The sequence below is a fragment of the Paramisgurnus dabryanus genome, chromosome 22 (assembly GCF_030506205.2).
Source record: "Paramisgurnus dabryanus chromosome 22, PD_genome_1.1, whole genome shotgun sequence".
Taxonomy (NCBI): Eukaryota; Metazoa; Chordata; class Actinopteri; order Cypriniformes; family Cobitidae; genus Paramisgurnus; species Paramisgurnus dabryanus.
The window spans coordinates 7,536,034-7,560,273 of NC_133358.1; the positions used below are offsets into that span (position 1 = coordinate 7,536,034).

At 38.0% G+C, this 24,240-nt stretch overlaps 1 protein-coding gene and 1 long non-coding RNA gene across 4 annotated transcripts in view; both read left to right on the forward strand.

Annotated features, from left to right (window-relative positions):
• The window catches only part of LOC135787811 (uncharacterized), a 36,235-nt gene that overhangs the window by 7,199 nt on the left and 4,796 nt on the right, over positions 1 to 24,240 (forward strand). The window lies entirely within an intron of this gene.
• LOC135731867 (uncharacterized) lies at positions 17 to 23,392 on the forward strand. The gene is made up of 36 exons (XM_073813221.1): positions 17 to 61; positions 154 to 219; positions 324 to 389; positions 521 to 586; positions 715 to 780; positions 911 to 976; positions 1,106 to 1,171; positions 1,301 to 1,366; positions 1,496 to 1,561; positions 1,691 to 1,756; positions 2,081 to 2,146; positions 2,276 to 2,341; positions 2,472 to 2,537; positions 2,667 to 2,732; positions 2,861 to 2,926; positions 3,057 to 3,122; positions 3,252 to 3,317; positions 3,446 to 3,511; positions 3,642 to 3,707; positions 10,082 to 10,187; positions 10,340 to 10,410; positions 10,521 to 12,486; positions 12,694 to 12,768; positions 13,522 to 13,554; positions 13,721 to 13,783; positions 14,109 to 14,159; positions 14,270 to 14,302; positions 14,434 to 14,496; positions 14,822 to 14,872; positions 14,983 to 15,015; positions 18,854 to 18,886; positions 19,052 to 19,111; positions 19,437 to 19,487; positions 19,598 to 19,630; positions 20,790 to 20,852; positions 21,990 to 23,392. The coding sequence occupies exons 1-36, from the start codon at positions 17 to 19 to the stop codon at positions 22,247 to 22,249; spliced, it is 4,278 nt and encodes a 1,425-aa protein (XP_073669322.1). The 3' UTR covers positions 22,250 to 23,392.

Below are 24,240 nucleotides of genomic sequence, written 5' to 3' on the forward strand. Positions count from 1 at the left end.
ACTATGGAGATTCTGAATGGCCATGGAGACACCAGGTATAGATAACAGTTATTTCTTCAATGTTATTTTGCTCTAAACAATTATTCGAACATAAGCTTTAATCATGTTGTAAATTTGTGATACTTTAGTATACTTTGTTGTTAATCTACACAGGTAACTTCGGAGACTGAAGAACCTGCCTCATTCGTCCGTGGAGATGGGCATAAAACATCACAGCCGGTGAGTGTTTATGAAAAGTGAATCACACACAGGTTTCTGTTAAAATGGTTTATCAATCGTGTTGAGAACTTAATTTGTTAATACTTCGTTGTTAATCTACAAAGGTAACTTCAGAGACTGAAGAACCTGCCTCATTCGTCCGTGGAGATGGGCGTAAAACATCACAGCCGGTGAGTGTTTATGAAAAGTGAATCATTTAATCTATATATTCTCATTCAAACACACAGGTTTCTGTTAAAATGGTTTATCAATTCAAGTTGAGAATTTAATTTGTTAATACTTTGTTTGTTAATCTGCACAGGTAACTTCGGAGACTAAAGAACCTGACTCATTCGTCCGTGGAGATGGGCGTAAAACATCACAGCCGGTGAGTGTTTATGAAAAGTGAATCATTTAATCTATATATTCTCATTCAAACACACAGGTTTCTGTTAAATGGTTTATCAATCGTGTTGAGAATTTAATTTGTTAATACTTCGTTGTTAATCTACAAAGGTTACTTCTGAGACTGAAGAACCTGACTCATTCGTCCGTGGAGATGGGCGTAAAACATTACAGCCGGTGAGTGTTTAGGAAAAGTGAATCATTTAATCTATATATTCTCATTCAAACACACAGGTTTCTGTTAAAATGGTTTATCAATCATGTTGAGAATTTAATTTGTTATTACTTTGTTTGTTAATCTGAACAGGTAACTTCAGAGACTAAAGAACCTGACTCATTCATCTGTGGAGATGGGCGTAAAACATCACAGCCGGTGAGTGTTTATGAAAAGTGAATCATTTAATCTATATATTCTCATTCAAACACACAGGTTTCTGTTAAAATGGTTTATCAATCGTGTTGAGAACTTAATTTGTTAATACTTCGTTGTTAATCTACAAAGGTAACTTCAGAGACTGAAGAACCTGACTCATTCGTCCGTGGAGATGGGCGTAAAACATCACAGCCGGTGAGTGTTTATGAAAAGTGAATCATTTAATCTATATATTCTCATTCAAACACACAGGTTTCTGTTAAAATGGTTTATCAATCATGTTGAGAATTTAATTTGTATTACTTTGTTTGTTAATCTACAAAGGTAACTTCAGAGACTGAAGAACCTGACTCATTCGTCCGTGGAGATGGGCGTAAAACATCACAGCCGGTGAGTGTTTATGAAAAGTGAATCATTTAATCTATATATTCTCATTCAAACACACAGGTTTCTGTTAAAATGGTTTATCAATCGTGTTGAGAACTTAATTTGTTAATACTTCGTTGTTAATCTACAAAGGTAACTTTAGAGACTGAAGAACCTGACTCATTCGTCCGTGGAGATGGGCGTAAAACATCACAGCCGGTGAGTGTTTATGAAAAGTGAATCATTTAATCTATATATTCTCATTCAAACACACAGGTTTCTGTTAAATGGTTTATCAATAGTGTTGAGAATTTAATTTGTTAATACTTTGTTTGTTAATCTGCACAGGTAACTTCGGAGACTAAAGAACCTGACTCATTCGTCCGTGGAGATGGGCGTAAAACATCACAGCCGGTGAGTGTTTATGAAAAGTGAATCATTTAATCTATATATTCTCATTCAAACACACAGGTTTCTGTTAAATGGTTTATCAATCGTGTTGAGAATTTAATTTGTTAATACTTCGTTGTTAATCTACAAAGGTAACTTCTGAGACTGAAGAACCTGACTCATTCGTCCGTGGAGATGGGCGTAAAACATTACAGCCGGTGAGTGTTTATGAAAAGTGAATCATTTAATCTATATATTCTCATTCAAACACACAGGTTTCTGTTAAAATGGTTTATCAATAATGTTGAAAATTTAATTTGTTGTTACTTTGTTTGTTAATCTGAACAGGTAACTTCAGAGACTAAAGAACCTGACTCATTCATCCGTGGAGATGGGCGTAAAACATCACAGCCGGTGAGTGTTTATGAAAAGTGAATCATTTAATCTATATATTCTCATTCAAACACACAGGTTTCTGTTAAAATGGTTTATCAATCGTGTTGAGAACTTAATTTGTTAATACTTCGTTGTTAATCTACAAAGGTAACTTCAGAGACTGAAGAACCTGCCTCATTCGTCCGTGGAGATGGGCGTAAAACATCACAGCCGGTGAGTGTTTATGAAAAGTGAATCATTTAATCTATATATTCTCATTCAAACACACAGGTTTCTGTTAAAATGGTTTATCAATCATGTTGAGAATTTAATTTGTTATTACTTTGTTTGTTAATCTACAAAGGTAACTTCAGAGACTGAAGAACCTGACTCATTCGTCCGTGGAGATGGGCGTAAAACATCACAGCCGGTGAGTGTTTATGAAAAGTGAATCATTTAATCTATATATTCTCATTCAAACACACAGGTTTCTGTTAAAATGGTTTATCAATCGTGTTGAGAACTTAATTTGTTAATACTTCGTTGTTAATCTACAAAGGTAACTTCAGAGACTGAAGAACCTGCCTCATTCGTCCGTGGAGATGGGCGTAAAACATCACAGCCGGTGAGTGTTTATGAAAAGTGAATCATTTAATCTATATATTCTCATTCAAACACACAGGTTTCTGTTAAATGGTTTATCAATCGTGTTGAGAATTTAATTTGTTAATACTTCGTTGTTAATCTACAAAGGTAACTTCTGAGACTGAAGAACCTGCCTCATTTGTCCGTGGAGATGGGCGTAAAACATCACAGCCGGTGAGTGTTTATGAAAAGTGAATCATTTAATCTATATATTATCATTCAAACACACAGGTTTCTGTTAAAATGGTTTATCAATCATGTTGAGAATTTAATTTGTTAATACTTTGTTTGTTAATCTGCACAGGTAACTTCGGAGACTAAAGAACCTGACTCATTCGTCCGTGGAGATGGGCGTAAAACATCACAGCCGGTGAGTGTTTATGAAAAGTGAATCATTTAATCTATATATTCTCATTCAAACACACAGGTTTCTGTTAAAATGGTTTATCAATCGTGTTGAGAACTTAATTTGTTAATACTTCGTTGTTAATCTACAAAGGTAACTTCAGAGACTGAAGAACCTGACTCATTCGTCCGTGGAGATGGGCGTAAAACATCACAGCCGGTGAGTGTTTATGAAAAGTGAATCATTTAATCTATATATTCTCATTCAAACACACAGGTTTCTGTTAAATGGTTTATCAATCGTGTTGAGAACTTAATTTGTTAATACTTCGTTGTTAATCTACAAAGGTAACTTCAGAGACTAAAGAACCTGACTCATTCGTCCGTGGAGATGGGCGTAAAACATCACAGCCGGTGAGTGTTTATGAAAAGTGAATCATTTAATCTATATATTCTCATTCAAACACACAGGTTTCTGTTAAAATGGTTTATCAATCATGTTGAGAATTCAATTTGTTATTACTTTGTTTGTTAATCTGAACAGGTAACTTCAGAGACTGAAGAACCTGCCTCATTCGTCCGTGGAGATGGGCGTAAAACATCACAGCCGGTGAGTGTTTATGAAAAATGAATCATTGGGTAGAGATCCAGGTTTGGGTTACTACAGCCAGATTGGAATATGTAATGTGTCTTATGTCCTCATATTTACTGTTGATGTCATGTTGTGGGGGTTGGGTGAAGATACAGGTTTGGGTTACTACAGCCAGATTGGAATATGTAATGTGTCTTATGTCCTCATATTTACTGTTGATGTCATGTTGTGGGGGTTGGGTGAAGATACAGGTTTGGGTTACTACAGCCAGATTGGAATATGTAATGTGTCTTATGTCCTCATATTTACTGTTGATGTCATGTTGTGGGGGTTGGGTGAAGATACAGGTTTGGGTTACTACAGCCAGATTGGAATATGTGTGGTGTTTTATGTCCTCATATTTACTCTTCATGTCATGTTGTGGGGGTTGGGTGAAGATACAGGTTTGGGTTACTACAGCCAGATTGGAATATGTGTGGTGTTTTATGTCCTCATATTTACTGTAGTTGTCATGTTGTGGGGTTGGGTGAAGATCCAGGTTTGGGTTACTACAGCCAGATTGGAATATGTGTGGTGTTTTATGTCCTCATATTTACTGTTGATGTCATGTTTTGGGGGTTGGGTGAAGATCCAGGTTTGGGTTACTACAGCCAGATTGGAATATGTGTGGTGTTTTATGTCCTCATATTTACTGTTGATGTCATGTTGTGGGGGTAGGGTGAAGATCCAGGTTTGGGTTACTACAGCCAGATTGGAATATGTGTGGTGTTTTATGTCCTCATATTTACTGTTGATGTCATGTTGTGGGGTTGGGTGAAGATCCAGGTTTGGGTTACTACAGCCAGATTGGAATATGTGTGGTGTTTTATGTCCTCATATTTACTGTTGATGTCATGTTTTGGGGGTTGGGTGAAGATCCAGGTTTGGGTTACTACAGCCAGATTGGAATATGTGTGGTGTTTTATGTCCTCATATTTACTGTTGATGTCATGTTGTGGGGGTAGGGTGAAGATACAGGTTTGGGTTACTACAGCCAGATTGGAATATGTGTGGTGTTTTATGTCCTCATATTTACTGTTGATGTCATGTTTTGGGGGTTGGGTGAAGATCCAGGTTTGGGTTACTTCAGCCAGATTGGAATATGTGTGGTGTTTTATGTCCTCATATTTACTGTTGATGTCATGTTGTGGGGGTTGGGTGAAGATACAGGTTTGGGTTACTACAGCCAGATTGGAATATGTAATGTGTCTTATGTCCTCATATTTACTGTTGATGTCATGTTGTGGGGGTAGGGTGAAGATCCAGGTTTGGGTTACTACAGCCAGATTGGAATATGTAATGTGTCTTATGTCCTCATATTTACTGTAGTTGTCATGTTGTGGGGGTAGGGTGAAGATCCAGGTTTGGGTTACTACAGATTGGAATATGTGTGGTGTTTTATGTCCTCATATTTACTGTTGATGTCATGTTGTGGGGGTTGGGTGAAGATACAGGTTTGGGTTACTACAGCCAGATTGGAATATGTGTGGTGTTTTATGTTCTCATATTTACTCTTCATGTCATGTTGTGGGGGTTGGGTGAAGATACAGTTTGGGTTACTTCAGCCAGATTGGAATATGTGTGGTGTTTTATGTTCTCATATTTACTCTTCATGTCATGTTGTGGGGGTAGGGTGAAGATACAGGTTTGGGTTACTACAGCCAGATTGGAATATGTGTGGTGTTTTATGTCCTCATATTTACTGTTGATGTCATGTTGTGGGGTTGGGTGAAGATCCAGGTTTGGGTTACTACAGATTGGAATATGTGTGGTGTTTTATGTCCTCATATTTACTGTTGATGTCATGTTGTGGGGGTTGGGTGAAGATACAGGTTTGGGTTACTACAGCCAGATTGGAATATGTGTGGTGTTTTATGTCCTCATATTTACTCTTCATGTCATGTTGTGGGGGTTGGGTGAAGATACAGTTTGGGTTACTTCAGCCAGATTGGAATATGTAATGTGTCTTATGTCCTCATATTTACTGTTGATGTCATGTTGTGGGGGTTGGGTGAAGATACAGGTTTGGGTTACTTCAGCCAGATTGGAATATGTAATGTGTCTTATGTCCTCATATTTACTGTAGATGTCATGTTGTGGGTGTAGGGTGAAGATACAGGTTTGGGTTACTACAGCCAGATTGGAATATGTGTGGTGTTTTATGTCCTCATATTTACTCTTGATGTCATGTTGTGGGGGTTGGGTGAAGATACAGGTTTGGGTTACTACAGCCAGATTGGAATATGTAATGTGTCTTATGTCCTCATATTTACTGTTGATGTCATGTTGTGGGGGTAGGGTGAAGATCCAGGTTTGGGTTACTTCAGCCAGATTGGAATATGTAATGTGTCTTATGTCCTCATATTTACTGTAGATGTCATGTTGTGGGTGTAGGGTGAAGATACAGGTTTGGGTTACTACAGCCAGATTGGAATATGTGTGGTGTTTTATGTCCTCATATTTACTCTTCATGTCATGTTGTGGGGGTTGGGTGAAGATCCAGGTTTGGGTTACTACAGCCAGATTGGAATATGTGTGGTGTTTTATGTCCTCATATTTACTGTAGTTGTCATGTTGTGGGGGTAGGGTGAAGATACAGGTTTGGGTTACTACAGCCAGATTGGAATATGTGTGGTGTTTTATGTCCTCATATTTACTCTTAATGTCATGTTGTGGGGGTTGGGTGAAGATACAGTTTGGGTTACTTCAGCCAGATTGGAATATGTAATGTGTCTTATGTCCTCATATTTACTGTTGATGTCATGTTGTGGGGGTTGGGTGAAGATACAGGTTTGGGTTACTACAGCCAGATTGGAATATGTAATGTGTCTTATGTCCTCATATTTACTGTTGATGTCATGTTGTGGGGGTTGGGTGAAGATACAGGTTTGGGTTACTACAGCCAGATTGGAATATGTAATGTGTCTTATGTCCTCATATTTACTGTTGATGTCATGTTGTGGGGGTTGGGTGAAGATACAGGTTTGGGTTACTACAGCCAGATTGGAATATGTAATGTGTCTTATGTCCTCATATTTACTGTTGATGTCATGTTGTGGGGGTTGGGTGAAGATCCAGGTTTGGGTTACTACAGCCAGATTGGAATATGTGTGGTGTTTTATGTCCTCATATTTACTGTTGATGTCATGTTGTGGGGGTTGGGTGAAGATACAGGTTTGGGTTACTACAGCCAGATTGGAATATGTAATGTGTCTTATGTCCTCATATTTACTGTAAATGTCATGTTGTGGGGGTTGGGTGAAGATACAGGTTTGGGTTACTACAGCCAGATTGGAATATGTGTGGTGTTTTATGTCCTCATATTTACTGTTGATGTCATGTTGTGGGGTTGGGTGAAGATCCAGGTTTGGGTTACTACAGATTGGAATATGTGTGGTGTTTTATGTCCTCATATTTACTGTTGATGTCATGTTGTGGGGGTTGGGTGAAGATACAGGTTTGGGTTACTACAGCCAGATTGGAATATGTGTGGTGTTTTATGTCCTCATATTTACTCTTCATGTCATGTTGTGGGGGTTGGGTGAAGATACAGTTTGGGTTACTTCAGCCAGATTGGAATATGTAATGTGTCTTATGTCCTCATATTTACTGTTGATGTCATGTTGTGGGGGTTGGGTGAAGATACAGGTTTGGGTTACTTCAGCCAGATTGGAATATGTAATGTGTCTTATGTCCTCATATTTACTGTAGATGTCATGTTGTGGGTGTAGGGTGAAGATACAGGTTTGGGTTACTACAGCCAGATTGGAATATGTGTGGTGTTTTATGTCCTCATATTTACTCTTGATGTCATGTTGTGGGGGTTGGGTGAAGATACAGGTTTGGGTTACTTCAGCCAGATTGGAATATGTAATGTGTCTTATGTCCTCATATTTACTGTAGATGTCATGTTGTGGGTGTAGGGTGAAGATACAGGTTTGGGTTACTACAGCCAGATTGGAATATGTGTGGTGTTTTATGTCCTCATATTTACTCTTGATGTCATGTTGTGGGGGTTGGGTGAAGATACAGGTTTGGGTTACTACAGCCAGATTGGAATATGTAATGTGTCTTATGTCCTCATATTTACTGTTGATGTCATGTTGTGGGGGTTGGGTGAAGATACAGGTTTGGGTTACTTCAGCCAGATTGGAATATGTAATGTGTCTTATGTCCTCATATTTACTGTAGATGTCATGTTGTGTGTGTAGGGTGAAGATACAGGTTTGGGTTACTACAGCCAGATTGGAATATGTGTGGTGTTTTATGTCCTCATATTTACTCTTGATGTCATGTTGTGGGGGTTGGGTGAAGATACAGGTTTGGGTTACTACAGCCAGATTGGAATATGTGATGTGTCTTATGTCCTCATATTTACTGTTGATGTCATGTTGTGGGGGTTGGGTGAAGATCCAGGTTTGGGTTACTACAGCCAGATTGGAATATGTGTGGTGTTTTATGTCCTCACATTTACTGTTGATGTCATGTTGTGGGGGTTGGGTGAAGATACAGGTTTGGGTTACTACAGCCAGATTGGAATATGTAATGTGTCTTATGTCCTCATATTTACTGTTGATGTCATGTTGTGGGGGTAGGGTGAAGATACAGGTTTGGGTTACTACAGCCAGATTGGAATATGTGTGGTGTTTTATGTCCTCATATTTACTGTTGATGTCATGTTGTGGGGTTGGGTGAAGATCCAGGTTTGGGTTACTACAGATTGGAATATGTGTGGTGTTTTATGTCCTCATATTTACTGTTGATGTCATGTTGTGGGGGTTGGGTGAAGATACAGGTTTGGGTTACTACAGCCAGATTGGAATATGTGTGGTGTTTTATGTCCTCATATTTACTCTTCATGTCATGTTGTGGGGGTTGGGTGAAGATACAGTTTGGGTTACTTCAGCCAGATTGGAATATGTAATGTGTCTTATGTCCTCATATTTACTGTTGATGTCATGTTGTGGGGGTTGGGTGAAGATACAGGTTTGGGTTACTTCAGCCAGATTGGAATATGTAATGTGTCTTATGTCCTCATATTTACTGTAGATGTCATGTTGTGGGTGTAGGGTGAAGATACAGGTTTGGGTTACTACAGCCAGATTGGAATATGTGTGGTGTTTTATGTCCTCATATTTACTCTTGATGTCATGTTGTGGGGGTTGGGTGAAGATACAGGTTTGGGTTACTACAGCCAGATTGGAATATGTAATGTGTCTTATGTCCTCATATTTACTGTTGATGTCATGTTGTGGGGGTAGGGTGAAGATCCAGGTTTGGGTTACTTCAGCCAGATTGGAATATGTAATGTGTCTTATGTCCTCATATTTACTGTAGATGTCATGTTGTGGGTGTAGGGTGAAGATACAGGTTTGGGTTACTACAGCCAGATTGGAATATGTGTGGTGTTTTATGTCCTCATATTTACTCTTCATGTCATGTTGTGGGGTATGGGTGAAGATCCAGGTTTGGGTTACTACAGCCAGATTGGAATATGTGTGGTGTTTTATGTCCTCATATTTACTGTAGTTGTCATGTTGTGGGGGTAGGGTGAAGATACAGGTTTGGGTTACTACAGCCAGATTGGAATATGTAATGTGTTTTATGTCCTCATATTTACTCTTAATGTCATGTTGTGGGGGTTGGGTGAAGATACAGTTTGGGTTACTTCAGCCAGATTGGAATATGTAATGTGTCTTATGTCCTCATATTTACTGTTGATGTCATGTTGTGGGGGTTGGGTGAAGATACAGGTTTGGGTTACTACAGCCAGATTGGAATATGTAATGTGTCTTATGTCCTCATATTTACTGTTGATGTCATGTTGTGGGGGTTGGGTGAAGATACAGGTTTGGGTTACTACAGCCAGATTGGAATATGTAATGTGTCTTATGTCCTCATATTTACTGTTGATGTCATGTTGTGGGGGTTGGGTGAAGATACAGGTTTGGGTTACTACAGCCAGATTGGAATATGTGATGTGTCTTATGTCCTCATATTTACTGTTGATGTCATGTTGTGGGGGTTGGGTGAAGATCCAGGTTTGGGTTACTACAGCCAGATTGGAATATGTGTGGTGTTTTATGTCCTTATATTTACTGTAAATGTCATGTTGTGGGGGTTGGTTGAAGATCGAGGTTTAGTTTACTACAGTCAGACTGGATGTTATATTTACTTATAATTTACTGATAAAACCTACATTGGTTATGATATTTAATTAATTTAAACCCCAAACCTTTTAGTTAAACTTTTAACATCTTTTTGAAGTTTACTTCACTTTAGATGGGTTAATCAGATTCATTTTAATTCAATTTTTTAATAGATTTTGTTATTGTTATTATTTTTTTCAACAGATTTGCAAACATGACATCATTCTTTCAACCGTGTCAAGCTTGGATAATTGTGCCAGCTGTAGTGGGCCGTATTCTGCATTAAAATGGATTGGTGTAAAGTGTAAGAGTAAGTATCATGTTTTAACTAAGATACTCTAATGTGTACAGTAATGTGTTACCAATCTCTATTGATTTATTAATTTCCCAACCCTTTTGGTAGATACGATCTAATTTAGAGCAAATCTCAGGATCTAAACTTGTATTTACTATTCTGTCTAGTTTGCTCATGTTTCTGGCATAAATCTTGCTACAACAAGAATGTGATGCCTTACCTTGACTCATTTGAACCAGTAAGTGAATTTTATCAAATAATCTTTAAAATAATAGTTCACTAATAATACTTTTTAAAAGTATGTAATATCTATATTTTAATTTAATAAATATTTGTTTTCTATTATAGAATTCTGAAGAAGAATTATTTAAGGAGGACTCAGATAAGGACTATGTTCCCAGTAGTTTTTCAGAGGATTCGGAGTCGGACATGGTGTCTTTAGAACTAGAGTGCCCTAAACCACTCTCCAACATAGACTGCCAAGAAAGCGTCTTAGTAAAAGATTCCCTACCTGAAGATGCAGTCTGCACAGCACAACTGAAAAAGTCATGCAGGAAAGGCGAGCAGGTACCCAACAAAACAGGGATTGATAATACAGGGTCTGAGGATACCACAGAATGTGGGGAAGGTCCATCAGTACCATCCTCTGAAATATCCACTTCAGGACATAAGAATTACTGTTATATTTGTGGAAAGCCCCAATCGAAATTCACAAGACACCTAAAAATTCATGAAAACACAAATATGGATGTTGCTAGGGCTCTGGCCTTGCCGAAGCATTCCAAGGAACGTAAGAAACTGCTGGACAAACTAAGAAATAAAGGAAATTATGAACATAATGCAAGTGTTTTAGCCAGTGGATCGGGGCAGTTAAAACTCAAACGTAAACCGAAGAAAAATTACAATCCAAATGATTATGTGAATTGCATGTATTGCCATGCAATGTTCCTACGCAGAGAATTGTGGAGACATGTACGGAACTGTCCTTCTAAGTCAGGGGATCAGGAACAACCAGGAAGAAATAAGGTACTGGCTTTAGCGACAATGTCTGATTCAGTTCTCTGTCAGCAAATGTCACAGAGTGTTTGGAAACTCCTAACACCAATGAAAGATGATGACATCTCTGCTGCTGTGCGGAGTGATTTCACCATCCTACAGCTGGCACAATCATTTTTCAATAAACATGGCCAAGATCCGTCTAAACATGATTACATTCGGCAGAAGCTAAGAGAGGTTGGAAGACTTTTGTTGGTCCTGAGAAAGCAATTCTCATTGCATACGATTGAGGATGCTGTTAAGCCTGCAAATTTTGAGATGATTATACAGGCTGTCAAAAGAGTATCTGGGTATGATGCAGCAAAACACACTTACCAGACTCCAAGCCTTGCTCTTAAGCTTGGTCACTCTTTGAACAAGTTATGTGACATCATACACTGTAGAGCGTTAATGGCTGAAGATGATGCAAGGATTAAGTCAACTCAGACTTTCAAAAAGTTGGTTAATTCGAAATGGTCGGAACTTGTGTCTCATGGTGCTTTAACCACTTTACATGAAGGTCATTTTAATAAACCATCCACCCTTCCGTTTACAGAAGATGTTCAGCGTCTTCATCAACATCTCGAAACAGTCGCTGATTTAGCTACTGACAACTTGAAGAAGACTGCTTCAACAAAAGTCTATGGAGAACTGTGCAGATCGACTCTTGCCAAAATTATTCTGTTCAATCGACGACGTGTAGGAGAAGTTGCAAGGATGCAATTAAAATGTTTCCTGGAGAGGGACACAACTCCTCTTCACAAAGATGTTGCTGTTGGCCTTACAGCATTTGAGCAGAAACTTTGCTCACATTTCAGTAGAGTAGAAATTAGGGGGAAAAGGGGGCGTAAAGTAGCAATTTTGCTATCACCAGACATGGTCGATGCTTTAACACTTCTGATAAGCAAAAGACAAGAGTGTGGAGTTCCACAAGACAATACATTTCTTTTTGCAAGACCCAGATGTTTGACTTCATATCGAGGTCAAGACAGTCTACGGATTTACGCAGAAGAGTGTGGTGCCCAGAACCCTGAGCTCCTCCGGTCAACACAGCTGCGCAAGCATGTAGCAACATTATCACAGGTCCTGAACTTAAAAAACCATGAGTTGGATCAAGTGGCAGACTTCTTGGGCCATGATATACGTGTCCACAGGGAATATTACAGGCTTCCAGAGGCTACAACCCAGCTGGCAAAAATTTCTAAACTTCTTCTTGCCATGGAAAAAGGTTCTCTTACAAGTCTTCAAGGCAAATCACTTGAAGAAATTGACATTGAAGGTAAGTCTATTAAAGTTAAAATTTGATTTTTGTGATTTTTGCTGCATGGTTTATAGTATATTTTATTGTAAAGGTTATCAAGTGTATATGCTAAGGTACATACAGACAATATATATTAACCAAAGTAATAGTTTCAGAATTATTTGATACTTTTATTTGCTCCTAACATTTGCTATACTTAAGACTCAAATTGTTTGTTTTTGTTAGAAACCCTAGACTTAACTGATTCAAGTGATGACAGTGATGCTGAGGAGGCAGATCAGCTAACACAAAGTGAAATTGGTAAGTGCATTAATATACAATGGCAAATTATTAAAGTACAGTTTACCATATGATGCAACACTATGTACACTGATCAGTCATAACAATATGACCCCTGACAGGTAAAGTGAATAACACTGATTTTCTCTTCTCCATGGCACCTATTAATGGGTGGGATATATTTGTCAGGAAGTAAACATTTTGTCCAGAAAGTTGATGTGTTAAAATTGTGAAAAATTACTAAGTATAAAGAGTGAGTTTGACAAGGGCCAAATTGTGATGACTAGACAATTGGGTCAGTTCACCTCCAAAATTGCAGCTCTGCAGTATATACCTGATCAGATTAAACATTAATCTTACAAGAATGGTAAAAACTTTGGATGGTAAAACCCTACTTCCCTATTAAAAAGCAGGCCAAAACAGCCACTCAACACTTTAGTCAAGACTAGCAATTATTCTAACAAGACTAGATCAAAGATAATTATAAGACTAGTTGAAAGAATAGTGAGATGAGATCTAGTCATCATCATGGTGTTTACTCTAGCTTATGCTTGTATATAAATAAACATGGGACACCAAAACCTTACTTGTAAACTATATTATTCATACCACAGCACTAAGGCGAGTTAGGGACCTGCCGAGGATCTTCCAGGCACCTCAGATGGTGTGGGCTTTTATCTCATTTGACTAGCATGTTTAGCAAGGTTTGATTCAGTTCATGTAGACCAAGCAGAGCCTTTTGTATGTTACAGTAATTTTTTATCCCTTTCACAGATGATGACCCTGCCTTAGAAAGCACAGCTGCAGGTAAGACAAGACAGAAGTTTTTAACTAATCCATTTTAAGGATATATAAATGCTATTCGAATCTAAAAATCAGTGGCATATGTAATCTAGATTTTGGTCTGGATGACTTTTTGCATTTGCTTGATTGATGTAAATTAGATATAAATGTGTTTCTGTTTTTTTTTAAGCTGTTTACCAAAAAAGTAAAAAGAAGAAGAAGTCCAGCGATAGGGAAGAGCATGAACAAGCTGGTAAAAAACACCAACAAAAATGCACAATGAACACTTTATTAGACAGTCGTGTAGATCATATTTAAACTCCTTTACAAAAATTTTAAAATCTTACCTACATACTTGCTTCCCCAATAAACACAAGCAGGCCAAAACAGCCACTCAGCACTTTAGTCAAGACTAGCAATCATTCTAACAAGACTAGACCAAAGATAATTATTAGACTAGTTGAAAGAATAGTGAGATGAGATCTAGTCATCATGGTGTTTACTCTAGCTTATGCTTGAATATAAATAAACATGTGACACCAAAACCTTACTAGTAAACTATATTATTCATACCACAGCACTAAAGCGAGTTAGGCGACCTGTCGAGGATCTTCCAGGCACCTCAGATGGTATGGACATTTATCTTATTTGACTAGCATGTTTAGCAAGGTTTGATTCAGTTCATGTAGACCAAGAAGGGCCTTCTGTATGTTATAGTATTTTATTATCCCTTTCACAGATGATGACCCTGCCTTAGAAAGCACAGCTGCAGGTAAGACAAGACGGAAGTTTTTATTTTAAATCTGTTTTATTAGTATTTAACAAGACTGTATATAGTTATACATTTAATGAAAAATAAGAGATCACAAATTAGATGTACATGTGTTTCTGTTTTTTTTTAAGCTGTTTACCAAAAAAGTAAAAAGAAGAAGAAGTCCAGCAATAGGAAAGAGCATGAACAAGCTGGTAAAAAACACCAACAAAAATGCACAATGAACACTTTATTAGACAGTCATGTAGATCATATTTAAACTCCTTTACAAAAATTGTAAAATCTTACCTTTATACTAGCTTTTCTAATAAACACACGCAGGCCAAAACAGCCACTCAGCACTTTAGTCAAGACTAGCAATCATTCTAACAAGACTAGACCAAAGATAATTATTAGACTAGTTGAAAGAATAGTGAGATGAGATCTAGTCATCATCATGGTTTTTACTCTAGTTTATGCTTGTATATAAATAAACATGTGACACCAACACCTTACTAGTAAACTTTATTCATACCACAGCACTAAAGCGATTTAGGGGACCTGTCGAGGATCTTCCAGGCACCTCAGATGGTATGGACATTTATCTTATTTGACTAGCATGTTTAGCAAGGTTTGATTCAGTTCATGTAGACCAAGCAGTACCTTCTGTATGTTACAGTATTTTTTTATCCCTTTCACAGATGATGACCCTGCCTTGGAAAACACAGCTGCAGGTAAGACAAGACAGAAGTTTTTAACTTATCCATTTTAAGGATATATAAATGCTAGTCGAATCTAAAAATCAGTGGCATATGTAATCTAGATTTTGGTCTGGAAGACTTTTTGCATTTGCTCGATTGATTTAAATTAGGTGTTTCTGTTTTGTTTTTAAGCTGTTTACCAAAAAAGTTAAAAGAAGTCCAGCAATAGGGAAGGGCATGAACAAGCTGTTAAAAAAACACCAACAAAAATGCACAATAAACACTTTATTAGACAATCGTGGGGGATCTCAAAGTCTAGACTCAAGTCCGGACCCGAAGTGAACTTGTTCCGGACCTGCGTGCACTTCATATTTCAAGTGCATTAATTTCTATACAGTATGATGAATTAAATGTGTTTTTTTGCTACGTTAAAAACGCATATTAAACAATTTGTCTAGTTTAGTTTTCTTTTTAGATTTAATAAGAGTATTCCTGGTCCAAAAATAAAACGAGTTATTAAAAAATTTCCTGTGTGAAGCTGTAGCCATGACACCCAGTAAGCCTGTGACATACTGACCATTGACGTAATGAGAGCGGAACCGCCACTTCCTTATGGTGTGAGCATTCAGATGGTTGAGGATGCTAGTTTCTAAAAAAGAAAAGTTGACGGAGAAAATAGAGTTTTTAAAGAAGACTGGACAGAAAAGTATGTGTTTATTTTGCCCAAATTTAGCACAAAGCCCTTCTGTTTGATTTGCAGTGAGATTGGAAATAGCAAATGTCACTATGAAATGAAACAGATATTTTGAACAGCACTATCCACAGAATACAGACATACCAAGTGAAACAGGGCCATTTCTCTCACAAGGCTGCTCTGTATTTTTTACCTTGTTATTTTTAGCATAGTTATCGTGTTTCATGTTTATTGCACTTGTTGTTATGAATGTACTTTATCCTTCAAAGTGTCAGGACTGCATCTCCATCACCAGCATCCTCATTCACTCCACCCACTAATTCTCACTTCCCTGAGTTTTAATTATCGTCACCTGGACCTCATCACCCTTACACTTTATATTCAGCTCACTCACTGCCACTCCTTTGTCTGGTCTTGTCAGTGATGATACGACTAAACCTCTCAACTTACCTTCAGGACTTACCTGTCATTCCCTCGCCGCCATCTGTCCCTCGTTCCATTCTTTCTCTTCATCTTCGGATCCTCACCACTTACAACCACTACAACCACAGAGACACTATAAGCTACAGCTAAGTCACCATCTGAAGAACTGTTTCATACTGCTTACCATTATCCATTTGATTACATCTGTGTTTTAATAAACTTTGTCAAACTTACACACGGAGAGACAGACAGTCAGATGGTGTGTGTGACAGAAGACCAGACCAACGATGCAGGATTCCTCCGAGTCCTTTCGCGGAGTTGGTTCAGGTAGTCTGTCTGTCACTTTTACCCTCACCTCCAATAAACCCTCCTTTGGTACCCGAAGATATTCTTCATGGATATCTGGAATGAGAATATTATGGAATGAGTCAACTCGGATCACCGCCTCTTGTCATGGTCTCAGTCCTCAGATACGTCAACAAATAGTGGTTTACAACGACAATATGGGATTGGAAAATCTGATCCAGAAAACTATCAAGAGTGTCTCAGCGTCTTACAGCCTGTGTCGAATCCTTTACCATTGCTAATCATCCGCCTCAGCTCCCCTCCAGATTCCTCCAGCACTGGAACTTATGCAGATCGACTCTACTCACCTGTCTGCCACTGAATGCTTCCATCGCATCCAGCTCAAGCTCTGCCTTTACTGCAGTGGAGACAAACACCTCATCCGTGAATGCCCCATTCGACCTTTGCACCCGGCAGTAAGTTCCATTCAAATACTCCCTAGAGTTGAAACTCTCAATCGTACCACTGTACATCTGTTAACCTACTGTGTCTGTGTCTCCGTGCAAGGCCTCATCGATTCCGGTTCAGTGGCCAACTTCATTTCCACACAACTCCTTCAAGAATTGAACATACGTAAGCTTTGTCAGCAGAAACTCAAGGTACAAACAATACAAGGGAAACCGCTGGGCCAGGGTCGCATCCCAACATGACTCTTCAGACTGGATGTTTTGATGTTACATAAAGAGGAGATCTCCTTTTTGATGGTGGATGAATCCACTGCTGACGTCATCCTGGGATGCTCTTGGATTATTTAACACCAACCCACATTTAACTGGTGCACCGGTGAGGTCCTCAGTTGGGGAAATGATTGCTTCCAATCCTGTCTTATTTCCATCCAGAAATTTTTAAAATATTCTGTCTTCAACTCTGCTGAAACATTCTACCCCGTCTATTACACATCTGTGAAGAGTCCTTCAGTTTAACACCAAACGGAGATACCCACCGACTACTGGGCATTCCAGGATGTGTTCAGTAAGCAGATAGCTACAAAGTTACCACCTCACCGGCCATGGGACTGCGCCATTAACGTGCTACCTGGACATCAACTATATCTAAAACTGGAGAAATGCGAGTTCCACACCACCAGCGTCCAATTACTGGGTTATATACTCAATCAACAAGGATTACAGATGGATCAACGTAAGGTAGAGACGATCCAGGACTGGCCCTCACCTTCTTCTGTGAAAGATCTACAATGTTTCCTGGGTTTTGCCAACTTCTACAGAAGATTCAATAATAACTATAGTCTAATCAGTCCTCCCTTACCTCTGCATTAAAGGGTTGTCCCAAGACGCTAACCATGTCTCCAGAAACCATCTCAGCATTTGATCTCCTCAAAGAATCTTTCCAATCTGCACCAGTCCTGATCCACCCTAACCCAGATCGCCCTTTCTTTGTTGAAGTTGACACGTTCTCCACCGTAGTTGGAGCTGTCCTATATCAGCAGCAGGGGAATCCTCCTATACTTCACCCATGTGCTTACTTCTCCAGGAAGTTGTCTCCGGCGGAGCAGAACTATGACATACAGAGAAATGCTCGCCATTAAACTCCTCTCGAAGAGTGGAGGCACTGGCTGGAGAGAGCTAAGCACCAGTTTGGAGTTATCAAGGGCCATCGCAATCTGGAATATCTTTGAGAAGCCAAAAGACTAAACCCCCGACAGGCACGTTGGGACCTCTTCTTCACCCGCTTTAATTTGATTGTTTCCTACTGACCTGGTAATAAGAATGTCAAAGCTGATATCCTCTCTCGCATCCATAGTGCCTCCTCTGAAGACACCTTACCTGAACCCATATTACCTCCCACCGTGTTGTTTGAGTCCCATCATCTGGGATATCAATGAACAGATTAACCAGAAAAACTTACACCATCCCACTCTGCCGGAGACCCCCGAAGGCCTCAACACCTACGTACTGAACTTCTGGACTCAGCGCACTGTGCTCCGGGCTCTGGACATCCAGGTAGCAGGCGTACACTCGTGCTCCTCAGTCATCGGTACTGGTGGCCTTCCCTCTCTCAGGATGTATCACGGTATGTCAAGGATTGCTCTGTCTGCGCCATCACCAACACCCCCAGAAGACTCCTGCATTTTAGTCGTTGTGGACCGATTCTCCAAAGGATGCAAATCAATTCCTCTGCCCAAACTTCCTACCATCCTTGAGGCACCTGAGGCCCTCTTTAATCATGTTTTTCGAAATTTTGGTATTCCTGAGGGTATCGTTAGTAAACTATATTATTCATACCACAGCAATAAAACCAGTTAGGGACCTGCCGAGGATCTTCCAGGCACCTCAGATGGTGTGGGCATTTATCTCATTTGACTAGCATGTTTAGCAAGGTTTGATTAAGTTCATGTAGACCAAGCAGTACCTTCTGTATGTTACAGTATTTTTTTTATCCCTTTCACAGATGATGACCCTGCCTTGGAAAGCACATCTGCAGGTAAGACAAGACAGAAGTTTTTACCTAATCCATTTTAAGGATATATAAATGCTAGTCGCATTTAAAATTCAGTGACATATATAATCTAGATTTTGGTCCGGATGACTTTTTGCATTTGCTTGATTGATGTAAATTAGATATACATGTGTTTCTGTTTTTTTTAAGCTGTTTACCAAAAAAGTAAAAAGAAGAAGTCCAGCAATAGGAAAGAGCATGAACAAGCTGGTAAAAAACACCAACAAAAATGCACAATGAACACTTTATTAGACAGTCATGTAGATCATATTTAAACTCCTTTACAAAAATTGTAAAATCTTACCTTTATATTTGCTTCCCTAATAAACACAAGCAGGCCAAAACAGCCACTCAGCACTTTAGTCAAGACTAGCAATCATTCTAACAAGACTAGACCAAAGATAATTATTAGACTAGTTGAAAGAATAGTGAGATGAGATCTAGTCATCATGGTTTTTACTCTAGTTTATGCTTGTATATAAATAAACATGTGACACCAAAACCTTACTAGTAAACTATATTATTCATACCACAGCACTAAAGCGAGTTAGGCGACCTGTCGAGGATCTTCCAGGCACCTCAGATGGTATGGACATTTATCTTATTTGACTAGCATGTTTAGCAAGGTTTGATTCAGTTCATGTAGACCAAGCAGTACCTTCTGTATGTTATAGTATTTTATTATCCCTTTCACAGATGATGACCCTGCCTTAGAAAGCACAGCTGCAGGTAAGACAAGACGGAAAGTTTTTAACTAATCCATTTTAAGGATATATAAATGCTAGTCGAATCTAAAAATCAGTGGCATACAGTGCTCAGCATAAATTAGTACACCCTCTTTAATTAGTAACATTTAATCTCAATTAACACAAAACAATTGTCCAAAATGTTTACAAGACTAAGTTTAATATAGCATCTTTTTAACTTATAACATGAAAGTAAAAATAATAATTTAACTTAAATTAGGGTGATGCAAAATTGAATACACCCCACAACAAGTAGACTATATCTGGTACTTTGTATGGCCTCCATGATTGTTAATGACAGCAGCAAGACTTCTAGGCATGGAATGGACAAGCTGACAGCATTTTGCGACATCCATCTTTTTCAAATTTTCAAGAATTACCTCTTTTAGAAATTGGATGCTGGATGGAGAGTGATGCTCAGCTTTTCTCTTCAGAATTAGGTGTTTGATTGGATTCAGATCAGGAGACATACTTGGCCACTGAATCACTTTTACCCTGTTTTTCTTCAGAATCCACCATTGGCCTTAGATGTGTGTTTAGGATCATTGTCATTTTCATGACAACCAAGGGTGCCTGGCCTTTAGGAGAGGTTTCTTTCATGGATGGCACCCATGCATGGCATTCCTGTGCAGTGTACGCCATATTGTGTCATGGGAAATACTCTTCCATGTGGTGCCATTGCTTACAGCATGGAATGGGATGTAGCCTAACACCTTTTTATAGTCAACTGCCTGCTGGACACCTGTGTAATGAATAATTAGACTCACCTGTGTTTGAATTCTTGTTAAATTAGACATTTGTAGTCTAAAATTTTGCTTTGCTTCAAACACTTTCAGTCGGGTGTACTCATTTTTGCATTACCATGATTTGAGTTAAACTGAAAAATCTGTATGTTCACTTAAATTATTAACCATACTTTCATGTTATAAGTTGAACAGATGTTATATTAAGCTTAGTCTTGTCAACATTTCGGACAATTGTTCTGTGTTCATTGAAATATTGTTTAAAATGTTACTTTTCAAAGGGAGTGTACTCATTTACGCTGAGCACTGTATATAATCTAGATTTTGGTCTGGATGACTTTTTGCATTTGCCTGATTGATTTAAATTAGATGTTCATGTGTTTCTGTTTTGTTTTTAAGCTTTTTACCAAAAAAGTAAAAAGAAGAAGTCGTCCAGCAGTAGGGAAGAGAATGAACAAGCTGGTAAAAACACCAACAAAAATGCACAATGAACACTTTATTAGACAATCGTGTAGATCGAGCCACTTTAGTATCTGCTTCTATGAGCCGCTATACGCCATTATTCATATTAGAACAGTCAAAGTCCATGACATCCCACTAAACTACGCTACTTTTAAACTTTTGCAGTGTATTTTTCTTCTGTGGTTTAAAGGTTAAAAAAAATTGCCAGCTGTCTTAAGCATAATAAAGATTTAAAATAAAAATGTAAGGTTATAGTGTTGAGAATAGAATTGTATTATGTAATGTTACAGCGTTCTGGAAACCACGCCAAGCAGGTCTGTGCACAGAGCTGCTGAATGAGTCTGCAGGGGTAGCTATGTCTGTGTATAATGGTCTACATCTGCCGTAGAGTTAAAGCAAATGATTTTTATATGATTATGGTTATCTTTAATGTTAAAAAAATTCATACACAAGCTAATAAAAATAGTGGTAAAAACCCTTTTAAATATTTTTGGTTGATGTTTTTTTAAACTGCTAAACAGGAACGTTAGCAAACACGACATAAAATGCAATAATTTATAAAGCTTATAACAATCTACGTGCCTGGAGCCCTTGAAGGCGGCATCTAGTTTTATATATATATATATATATATATATATCTATGGGCTAGACCAGTGGTTCCCAAACTTTTAGCCTGAAGGGCTACCCCCTCTCTTCCACTTCAACTGCAGTCACACCTTTACCATTAAGGGACAATATTTGCATTTTTGTTTACCTTTTTAAAAAACAAATAAAAAATAATTAATGTTTTAAAGAAAAATGTTAAATAGAGAAAAATGCAATGATGGTAAAACTAAATAAAACTTTTAAATATTAGCTGCATAATTGTTCTTGAAACACATATGCGTGTTGTAGTTCTGCTGTGGTTTTCATTAGAACTATCATTTCATTGCAAAATAGAGTAAATACTGACAGTACTGATTTTAATGTTATTTTAGAGTAAAATTAACTAGCATTTTATTCGCCTACCCCCTATTGTCACCTCATGTTTGGGAACCACTTGGCTAGACTAAAGATAATTATTAGACTGGTTGGAAGAATAAAAGATGAGATCTAGGCAATGTGTTTATCGTAGGAATCTGTTTTTCTCTTTTGTAGTCGTTCCTGTAAATCCTGCTGAAAAGAAGAATGCCAGAAGGAAACAAAAACAGCAATGGTCTCCAACTGAAATCACAGCAGTAATGAGACACTTTAAAAAACATATTACACAGGGAAAACTTGCTACTAAAATTGATTGTCAGCAGTGCAAGAATGCTGAGCATCCTGCATTGGCTAATCGGTCTTTACAAAATATTAGAGACTTCGTAAGAAATAGGGGTCTGACAGAGAAGAGAAAGAGACAGGCACAAAACATTTAGTGTTCTGATGGTGGTAATTTTGGTTTTATATGTATGAGCAAGGTTATACATTGTTAATTTTAAAGTTCATTGCTTTGTTAATTTTAGGTTCATCAAAGGTAAATGGTACCTCAAGGCATTTTTGGTTATTTTTTATTTTTTTATTTGAAAAAGTAAAGTACACATTAAACTTTGCTACTTGTTACCATACTTGGTGTACTGTTATATGTTCTTGCATTTTATATATATATGTAGGAAAACAAACTGATTTGAAATAAGTTTTGCCCATTTAAAATCAAAATATTTTGATGTATTATTATTTTAATAAATGTCATTAATTTGCACCAGTCGCAGTGACTTGCAGTCCCTGGATAAGGCTTGTGTTTGCAGTTACAACAGACCTGAGAATGTTGTTTTCACTTTGTTAAACCGTCTGTCCTCCTAGTTCACTTTTGTCCTTATAATACACAATGTTTTCAGGCTTGTGTTTGTGTTAAACCATTTGTCCTCATAGATCACTTTTGTCCTTATAATACACAATGTTTTCAGGCTTGTGTTTGTGTTAAACCGTTTGTCCTCATGGTTCACTTTTGTCCTTATAATACACAATGTTTTCAGGCTTGTGTTTGTGTTAAACCATTTGTCCTGATAGATCACTTTTGTCCTTATAATACACAATGTTTTCAGGCTTGTGTTTGTGTTAAACCATTTGTCCTGATAGATCACTTTTGTCCTTATAATACACAATGTTTTCAGGCTTGTGTTTGTGTTAAACCGTTTGTCCTCATGGTTCACTTTTGTCCTTATAATACACAATGTTTTCAGGCTTGTGTTTGTGTTAAACCGTTTGTCCTCATAGATCACTTTTGTCCTTATAATACACAATGTTTTCATGCTTGTGTTTGGGTTTTTCAATATTTCAATTAAAGGTGTTCCTGGGGGTGCATATAAAAATATATGGTTGTCCAAGGATAAGACATTGGAAGGTGAAGCTCACACATTCACACTCAGTGTAAAAGATAAACAGAAAAATAGTTAATCTTGATTCTGATTGAGTTAATTATTGCGTCATTAAATTGTTTTTGCATTGAATTATGTGTATGCTTGGTTAAAGAGATGAGTTTGTAGACTTAAAATGATCAAGTGTGTCTAAATTCTGAACAAGGCTGTGGTGGCTTTCAAAGTTTAGGAGCAAAATAAGAAAACTGTTTACTACCTTTTAAAGTTTTTATTTTCAGGGCATTATTAACAAAGTTCTGGACTTTGTGACCAGAAGGGTTTTACTGACAGTAGTCTCATAAAAGTTCACAAATATATTAAAGTTTATACTATTTATCCTAAGGTCAGCAATGTTATTTTAATATTCAATGCCTTAATTTTGTGTACGTTTAGATATGTCCTATTAATACATGTGTGTCCCTTCAATACATGATAATGGCATGTGTGTGTGTATTATAGCTACTGTCCTCATAATAGAGGTTTGTGTCACAGGCGGGGCTTGCATGTAATTATAATATGTCCTCATAATTATGTATTTTGTCAGGTTGTTACAATATCACTTGTGTTGAGTGTAAACGAATTCTGAAGTGAAATCTGTGTTGTGTGGCTAAAACAAATTTTTTTGATATGCACCACAACTCTGTAGAGCAAGTGGAAAGGGGTGTCCCCCTAATACACCAAAAAACTGGTTTGGGCTGAAGTGTCCTTGTAATACACATAAACCCGTATGTGTGTGTGTGTGTGTGTGTGTGTGTGTGTGTGTGTGTGTGTGTGTGTGTGTGTGTGTGTGTGTGTGTGTGTGTGTGAGTGCGTACATGCATGCGTGCGTATGTATGTCGCCACGTCATGGTAGGTGTGCCATATATTTTCCTGCTTTTTTGTCCTTTGCCAATCACACCTATGATGTGTAATGCAAAGTTTTCTCACTGGTGAATGAGACATGAGATCTGTCTGATCTGTGTGTGTTCATGTGTTTTGAAAGAGGCGTGACTTTGGATGGCGATTTGACTTGA

Bases quoted from the DNA above. Each gene is read 5' to 3' on its own strand.
- LOC135731867 (XM_073813221.1), top strand. From the start codon at position 17: ATGGCCATGGAGACACCAGGTATAGATAACAGTTATTTCTTCAAT. The intron at 390-520 runs GTGAGTGTTTAT...TAATCTGCACAG, and splicing joins GGCGTAAAACATCACAGCCG to GTAACTTCGGAGACTAAAGA. The intron at 12,487-12,693 runs GTAAGTCTATTA...TGTTTTTGTTAG, and splicing joins TGAAGAAATTGACATTGAAG to AAACCCTAGACTTAACTGAT.